Genomic DNA, 8742 nt, shown 5'->3' with positions numbered 1-8742 from the left:
TGATATATATTTTTTCCACTTGAGATATTGCACAAAAATAAAAAACTGTGCCAACCAACCCTGTCTCCCCTACCCGTGCATGTGGACCCCTGCGACCTGTGTTACTTCTAATAAGAAACTTCACTTCTTCCTTGGCTTCTTTCTGCTCATGTTGCATAACAGAGGCTTATTTGGAGATCTCAATATATTGTTTAACACAGTCATTTCTAAATAAAACTATGAACTATGACTATGAACCACTTCCATTGATTTTAAACTGACATTTCCTGTTTTGGAACATATTGAGAACTGCGTGGGGTTCAGGGACAAGAAGTCCCCACCTCCTCATTCAGGCAATGCACTACCACTTATTTATACTGTGTGTGGTCTGTCTGATGCAGTGCAGTAAAAACAAAATGCTAGAATTAATTAGCCCATTGTTCCCATTTACTTAGACATATTTCATGTACAAATGATTGTAATTCCACAACTTTCAAATAATTATGAACATAATGTACTTGGGCATGGTGCATATAACATTGCTATATACAGATTAAATACATGTTCAGTTTTGATGTCAGTATAGACGTGGTATTACATCCACATGTGAGATCAAAAACCCCACAGAAAGTGTGACAAGTGAAATTTCAAAAATCATTTCTAAACAAATTCCCAAACTCTCCCATGAGCAATTGGTGCCTAAACTCACGGCCAGGACGCTCAAACAAACAGAGCAATGTTTTTTGATAGTGTCTCAGAGCCACAGTGTGTTTTTGAGGAAATCAACCTAAAATGGCTTTACTTTTAGTTGGGATAGGAGAAAGCATTTTATCATCTAAAAAACATACACTTCATCCTTAACCCTCTAAGGGACATCGTCATTTATAAATGACACTAATACAATGATAATGTTCAAAAGAAAAAAGAAAAAAAAAGTTAGGAATATCATATGACCTCCCATTCAGCCAATAAAATTAAAATCTATTTGCAATGTGATTGACATTTTTGCCAACGAGGAAGTGGAGACATCAGTATGTTAGGTCACAGGCTGCCAAGGCTCCAAAGCGAGTTCATTTTAGTCTAGAAAATTCATTTCTGTGTAGCTGCACTATTTTTAAGTACTGGCAGGCAGTATAATAGTCTTTTTTGATGTTAAGTTTTATAGAAGACCAGAAAGTATTAATGATAGTGATGGCAATGTGCACCAGAAAATAAGGTTGTGGTAAGAAAGGAAGAAGTTGAAGATCAAGGAGGATAGAAGCAGTGTGGGTGCTGGCAGAGATGAAGAATATATGCCATAGCATGTTGTGGAACAGGTCAGAATCGAGTTACGTGTGGAAAGCGTGGGCTACACTGAAAAAGAAGAGTCTTGTTGATTCTCACTTGTGCTACAATCAGTTATTTGGAATTCCAAGAAAGAAAGAAACAATTTTTTACAATTATTTTCACATTTTCACTAGTTTGTGAAATTGCATCTGAATTTCTGTCCATTTTTTGACTTTCACATGTTAGTTCCTAATGAAATATAGTACGAAATGAAATGGAAAGTTAATAAAGCTGTTTAATGTTTTTTTTTTTTTTTTAACACTAAGAGGTTTCAGACAATTTGCCAAAAATAATTGACCCTAATAGGTCAGTTAAAAATGACAGCACCCTAAAAAAAGGGTCAAATGTGTAGAAAACTAATTTTGGAAAATTATTTTATATGTTATATAAAATCTTTTTTTTCTAGCTGTGATTTTAGAATTAGTCAAACTAGTTTATTATTGTATCTGTTTTTATCTAAGTGTAAATATTCTGCTTAAAATACCCTTCTGTGTTATACAGGAGAAAGAGAAGTCAAATGGGTTTGGATGAGTGTGTGTAAATGATGTTTTTGTTTTTGGGAGGTCTATCCCAGTTCAGTAGGTTTACTCAGTAGTGTAACATACTCATTCCAATGCGTCCGTTTGTTTTGTTGAAAAAGTATAGCTAAATACTGCTAGAAAACTCAAAGGAAATACACTATTGGATTTGATCTTTTATTAACCCTGAATATTTAAATAGTGGAGATTTAGTCTTGGGTACAGACAGTTCCACTTTTGTTTTCCGGTCACAGGAAAAAGAATAAATAGGACTTCAATGCATCTTCATTTCCTCTAATAATTCTAGTTTTGTAATGACATGCGCACAATCATACACATACACACATTTGCAAAAAGGCAAGAGAACCTCAATGTAACTGTGAGTGAAATGCAATGTCAGCTGCCTGCAGTACATACTTTTGTCCTTCACAATGACAGACCAGTGCTCAGACACTCTATAATAGGACCAGAAAAACCTGTGTCCACCACCTTGTCACCGTTTCTGACCTCCTCTTCCTGTCATTGTGCACAAAGGTTCAGAATACAAGTCGAATATCCAAGAACCTTGAGTGTGTACGGTGCTCTGATATCTGTTCTGCATACATTCAGATTGAACCAGTTTACTGCCGAATAGATGTTTCCAGAACTGCACGATATACAATTGTGTGCATTATTTGAGCAAATATTTGTATAATTGAATTGTATGATGTGTACTGTCAAACTCATTTTACTTCAAAACATTCTTCAAGGCAAGATTTCCTGTGATTCCCTCTTATGAACTTTCTCTTCTCTTGAGCGATGCGATCTCATCCAATAAATGGACATTTCAGCCAAAACAGTTGGTGGTGAGCTCTGATTTACATTCAAAAGAGACAAACCGAGACTTGACAGCTTTGGCTGTCCAGCCAGCAGAAGGCATTCGAGCTCCCCAGAGGATGCTGGGAAGTCATTCAGACGTTATGTTCCAAAGCAGGGTCTGGGCGAGCAGTGGCGGCGGCGATATAGTGATTGTTATCCAGTCTCTCGCTTGGCTGGCTTTCAGGGGGAGGAGCCTCCTTGCAGCAGAGGTACTGTTTCCAGATCCTCTGGAAAGCAGAACGAAATTTGTTGATGCGGAAAGCGTAAACGATGGGGTTGACGGCAGAGTTGCCATGCGAGAGCAGAATGGCTATATAAATGAGGAACATGGGCTTCTCATACTTCGGACAGAAGAGCGTGATGCAGTTCATGATGTGGAGAGGGAGCCAGCTAACGGCGAACAGGAAAAGGACTAGCGCCAGAGACTTCGCCAGCTTCAGTTCTTTGTCGTAATACTTGTTCGGTTCAGAGTGGCTGGACACCTTCTTATTCAGCTGCTTGTGGATCATGTAGAAGATTTCAGAGTAAATGATGAGCATGAAAAGAAGAGGGGGAAGCACCCAACCAAAGAAGTTGAAGTAGACCATGTACTCCATGCTGATGACGTTCTCAAACTGGCAGGTGATGAGGTCAGGGCCGAGTGAGCGGTTGTTATGTTGCAGGTTGTGTAAATTGTTCCAGCCCAGCATGGGAGTCAAGCCGATTATGAAGGCCACCGTCCAACACATGAATACTGCAATTCTAGCTCGTTTGGGAGTGACCACTCGCTTATAACTACAAAACAAGAACACAAAACAAGTTAATTTGAATCCATATCATATGCAGTATTATAGATACTTCAAAATGTGCAGTTAAGAAAACATATTCACAATCTCTATTACAAGAAAATTGACCTGCCGTGTAACTTTAAATTAAAGGTGGGGTATGTAATTCTCTTTTTTGGCCATTTTTTCAAAATCACTTAAAATCCTATTCCTAACCCACTTACAGCCACTGAGTTAGAAGCACTGAAATAAAAATTAAGCAATTTAATCATCTGTGGAACAGGCAGGACTCGAAAAACTCCAGCCAATCATTTCCAAGACCACCTAGAATCATTGGACAGTAAGTGCGTCAATCAATCGGTCGTACCATCCCCCCCTCCCCCCATCCATGTCCATGTTCTTTGAATGGGTGGAGTCAAAGGAAAGACGGTAGGACAATTTGAGTTGTGTATTTTCAAAATCTGCCAGCCGTTTTGCAAATCACATACCCCACCTTTAAAAACAAAGTACCACCACCAGAAAAGCTAGTTTCAGTCCAACCCACACCCTCTCGTCCTTCAATACAGGTGCATGTTCTCTGAGATGCCATCTTTCATCTGAGGTTCTAGGTCTCTCTCCAATCTCATTGTCTTTTGTGTGAATGATTTCACAACAAAGGCACCTGTGATTTAATGGCAGACTTTCAAGTCTCTGCAGCTGTCTGACTAAATTCCACACAAAAGTGCTCCGAGTCAATACTCCGTTTGTTAAGATTCAGTAGATGGTTTTTGTTTGAATCATTGCTTGAATGTACTTTAACACAGACATGTTAAATGATCAATTGTTCGTTTCATCTCAATATTTTATACTCTTTTGGATGATTTCTGTTGCCTAGATCCACAGTCTTTAACTCTGTTTTCACTCATGTATACTGTAGGCCCAAGAGAAGCACTTTTGCTGTGATTAAAGTATCAGTTTTCTGATTGTACAGAAATAGATGGTCGTGTTTGGAAAGTTGTGACGCATGACTTAATACAGAATAAGAGCCATGTGCATTATTGAAGAGTGGAACAAATTTGTCAAACCATTTGTACCCATCTTCTGTAAGTAGGTATATGGGACATGTAACATTCTGCATTAGCACAGTAGACCACAGAACTTTAGTATTCTGTACTTAAGCGTATCCTTCCATTATTCTGGGAACATGCTGGAATAACATGGATGGAACTTGTGGAATTCATACAGATCGAATGCTGCTATCAGTGAGACATATCAGATAAGATGATACACTATATTGAACTTTCTCAAATTGTTATGCTGATAAGATAATATGCAATGGAAAACGAGCATTATTTTCTCTAGTGGTCTTATATTTTTGGACACCATTGTAGGTCCTCTATTTGATAACTTGTTCTCATCTATTGTGCACAATGAATGATCCTGGCAGAACCGACTGGCAGTCGCTCAGGGCAGCAACTCTATACACTTCTCAGACACACTTCACTTCTCTATAGCTCTTTCGCGACAGTTTCATGGGATTGTTTTTGCTTTCCACTTGCCCCTCTCAAAATAAACATGGGCACTTTTTCCATGTAGCCCCCATGTGCTACAGTATATTTCCCTCACAATTTTTCTACTATGAGTCTGCCCACATATCACCTCACGAAAGTGTTGAAGGGGTGGATTTCATGTTAATTATGGCATATACTGTAGTACAGGTCATGGCAATCAAGACGGCTAAATCACAAAATTAAACGTAAAGTTTAACACAGGACTCCCATGTTTGATGCCTTACATTGAGAAAAGAGCACAACTATATTCTCCACACAAAAAGCCTCTTTAAAAATGGAATGGCTTTTACATAGCAGAGTAGGTTGCATTTAACTCCTCTAGGGAGAACCCACAGGCATAGTCTGTAAATAGGATGTTGCTAGAACTTAAGCAGATAGTGTGTGCATTTTGTGCCCTAAAGAAATAATGCACTTGCACATACGGAGTCAGGTGCAGCTTTTAAACTGTTGTGATGAGTTTAATTGTGGCATGTTTCTTGAATTTTGTGCATGATGTCTCTGACACTTGACATTAAGTGATAAGCAGTAAGTAGAAAGTTAAAGGAAAAATACAAAAATAAGGAACTGTATACAAAAAAGGATCAAAATGTATGTGGCACATTTACCAAAGAATTGAATGGCCTGTTCTAAAAACAAAAATGAGAGCCTTTTCAGATCCGTTGACACAGTGCTTGCTTGCTTACTTAAAGATATGTTCTCCATGAATTGTTTCATATACAATGTATGGAAAGCAAATAGTGCACAATAAAGTGTAAGCCATGTGGAAAGGCATGAGTCACATGTCATTAGGTCAGGTGCATGAGGTTTCTTCCTTTACCCCTTGAGAACATAAACTGCATGTTGATTGAAAACAGTCTGACCAGACAGTGGGGCTAATATGATGATGATTATTATTATTATTTAACTTATTAAATGTAACCCTTTCCATAATTTGCATTTTGTATGAGAGTGTTACGGGAAAGTGTTGAAAGCAAGCCACACATTTGCTTACATCTCAGTGACAGAATAGTAGCCTAAATAATAAGCATTTACGTTATTATTTATCATATTTTTATTTGACCCCACCACCCATCCACACACACACACCATTTTTATATATTGGGTATATTACATGCAATGTGTGTCAGCATAATGTAGCCTACTCTCACAGATAGAAATCTGCAGAGCTGCTCCAGAGGGCATGAGAGAAGGATAACTTTACCTGGTTGGGATCTTGACCCTCAGGTATCGGTCGATGGCTATAGCGAGCAAAGCGAGGATCGAACTTTGGGTCAGAACCAGCACCGTGCACGCCACCAGCAGACAGCTGTAGAAGTGAGTCTTGAGTCCGATACTTATAGTTATCGCCAGTGGGATGACCAGCGCTCCTACAGCAATGTCCGCGAGCGCCAGAGAAACAATGAAGCAAAATGTAGTATCTCTCAGAGATTTATTAATTTTTACTGCCCAAACCACCATCACGTTTCCTATCACGGATGACACGGCAATCACCACCTCCATGCCCATGTAGAGGGCTTTGGCCGCGGAAAGCTCCTCGGGCATTCTTCTGCTCGACGATGAATATCCACGCGAAAATGGGTTTTCAAGTGAAAGTGATGTGTAAATTGATTTACTGTAGTCCAGAGAAAAATCCTCCCATTAAAGCGTTGCCCCTCAAAAGAGTAGCGGTATTCCACACATGCTTATTTACATTTTAAAATGGAACGCGAGAAGAACAAACCCCCAAAACCACATAAGTGACAAACAAAATCTTCTGCTAAAAATATCGACCAGTTTCGGCGTTTTTTCCTCGTTTACTACAGCGCCTCTTCATTGGATCCACCTGCGCTCGTGCGAGACATGCGCGCGCCACTTATTCATCCCACAATCAAACCAATACATTTCTCCGTGTCACCTACAACTGTCAGGCAGTTCTCTAAATGTCCAAACAATAGGAAAGTACATTAAAAGACGCACCATATTTGTCCCTGGATATGTGAAACAATATATTGTCCAGAGCGCGGGTCGTTTAGGCTACACTCCTGTGCTATGCGGTGCCCCGGAATAGCTGTCGATGGGTAGAGCTCTTTGTCTCACACATACTTAGCAATTTAATACAATTGGGAGCAAAATAAGTCCAACTAACCCGTGTGGATTCCTTTTTTTGTGAAAATCCCAAACCCAGAGGTCATTCCGTTTTCCTTTGACAGGAGAAAAAAAACCACCCCAAACACCGCGCCGTCTATGGTCCCTGCTTGAGCATATCTGAGGGACAACCAACATGCGTTTTCTACTTTCTTTCGTTTTCAGAGTTTAACTCGAGATAAAGAGTGTGGCTGACCGTGCCTCTGTTCATAGTGTAATATTAGTGTGCACTATATAGCCTAAGATATTGCACCCATGAGAGTGCAGGGAAGTAGGAGGTGACAGAGGCTGATAAGCATGCAGTGACTAATTTACACTCAAACGACGCCCCAAAGAACATATAAACATTTATTGTGAAATATATTTGCAACATTTCAACTAAACTAATAGGGTTAATAATCTACAATAAGGTTAATGTGCCTACTGAGACATAAGTTAGGCTGATAATAAAACAAAACAAAACAGTATGCTCCAGTTATCTCACAAATGAAGCCAGTCTAATTTGGTTACTCAAAAATGATGTAGCTGTCGACATGTCTTTGAAAGGTCCTTTTGATGTTTAAGTTTTAAATAGGGAAGACCAGGGCTGGTTGTCCAACTTTTTACCCCATTTAATATTTAGGTTCATTTTTGTATAAATTGTCACATTAGAACATGCCATTAAATAAAATAAAAAAATCAAATATAAATGCAAATGTAGCCTAATATTTATTTATATTAAATAAATATTATTTATATGGGCTACAGGCTTTCTTGTAGCTCAAACAGTAGAGCGTAGTCACTTGCAACGCCAAGGTGATGGGTTTGTATCCCAGGGAAAGTAAGATAAGACTGTAAATGTGTGTAAAAGACTGTAAAAGCGTCTGCCAAATGCATAAACATAAACATTTATTTGATCCACAGACATGATAATTAAAAATATATATTTATAAAATATTTATAAAAAAATAGAAATGACAAATTCTAGAGCATGTTATGTGTGTTGGTTGTGGATCAGTGACTAAGCCTCTGTCTGTGGCTGACAAAAATCTCCTGTTTTTTGAGGTGAATCATAATGAAGTCTTCCTCCATCTGTCACGTCCCGGTCAAATCCCCCCCCACACACAGGGCTTTCAGTCATGGTTTCTCCAGCTTTTGCACAGAACCAGAACACAATAGATGCAGGTGATTTTAGCAAGTATAAAAATTCAATGCATGAGAAAGCTGGCCGCAGTGCCAGTCTCATTTCCATAAGAGAAGTTTCTGGATGATTCATCAGGTGCGGTGAATCCATTCCTGCACTTCACACAGAATTACAACATGAGATTTATCCTGTTGACTCTGTGGAAAGGGACGCCACATTCCTCTAAGTGAGTCTTCCATGACTACACAGGAATAACTTTTATATAGCAGTGTTAAGTTTGCTTTATTGGCATGACAAATATTTGCACATTATTGAAACAGTGTTTCCAGCTGATATGCACACAGATAAAACAATACAAAACAAATTTAGAAAAAACAACACATTTCTTTTTTATCATTGAAAAATAAGAAATCAGTCAGTGATTCATGAAATTAACTAGGGATTCTACAATTCTCCAGTGTGCTCTAGGACATAATAATAATAGTCAGATCAATACACAG

The 8742-nt window shown here is 38.7% G+C and overlaps 1 protein-coding gene across 2 annotated transcripts; it reads right to left on the bottom strand.

Moving 5' to 3' along the window:
- Positions 1-880: 880 nt before the first annotated feature.
- On the bottom strand, positions 881-7346 carry adora1b (adenosine A1 receptor b). 2 transcript variants are annotated; one of them, XM_079638217.1, is made up of 3 exons: positions 7121-7346; positions 6197-6362; positions 881-3455 (listed from the first exon to the last, which is right to left on the bottom strand). In XM_079638217.1, the coding sequence occupies exons 1-3, from the start codon at positions 7164-7166 to the stop codon at positions 2774-2776; spliced, it is 894 nt and encodes a 297-aa protein (XP_079494343.1). In that variant the 5' UTR covers positions 7167-7346; the 3' UTR covers positions 881-2773. The 2 variants fall into 2 exon arrangements, with proteins under 2 accessions (XP_079494343.1, XP_079494342.1); XM_079638216.1 differs by having other exon boundaries at positions 6197-7345.
- Positions 7347-8742: the final 1396 nt, after the last annotated feature.

This window comes from Phoxinus phoxinus (assembly GCF_949152265.1).
Source record: "Phoxinus phoxinus genome assembly, chromosome: 15".
NCBI classification, from domain to species: domain Eukaryota; kingdom Metazoa; phylum Chordata; class Actinopteri; order Cypriniformes; family Leuciscidae; genus Phoxinus; species Phoxinus phoxinus.
The sequence above is the reverse complement of the archived record's forward strand: the minus strand, read 5'-3'. Positions and strand labels throughout refer to the sequence as shown.

Coding starts and splice junctions, on each gene's coding strand:
- adora1b (XM_079638216.1), bottom strand. CDS start 6,537: ATGCCCGAGGAGCTTTCCGCGGCCAAAGCCCTCTACATGGGCATGGAG. Junction 3,456..6,196: donor AGGGTCAAGATCCCAACCAG/GTAAAGTTATCC, acceptor CTTGTTTTGTAG/TTATAAGCGAGTGGTCACTC.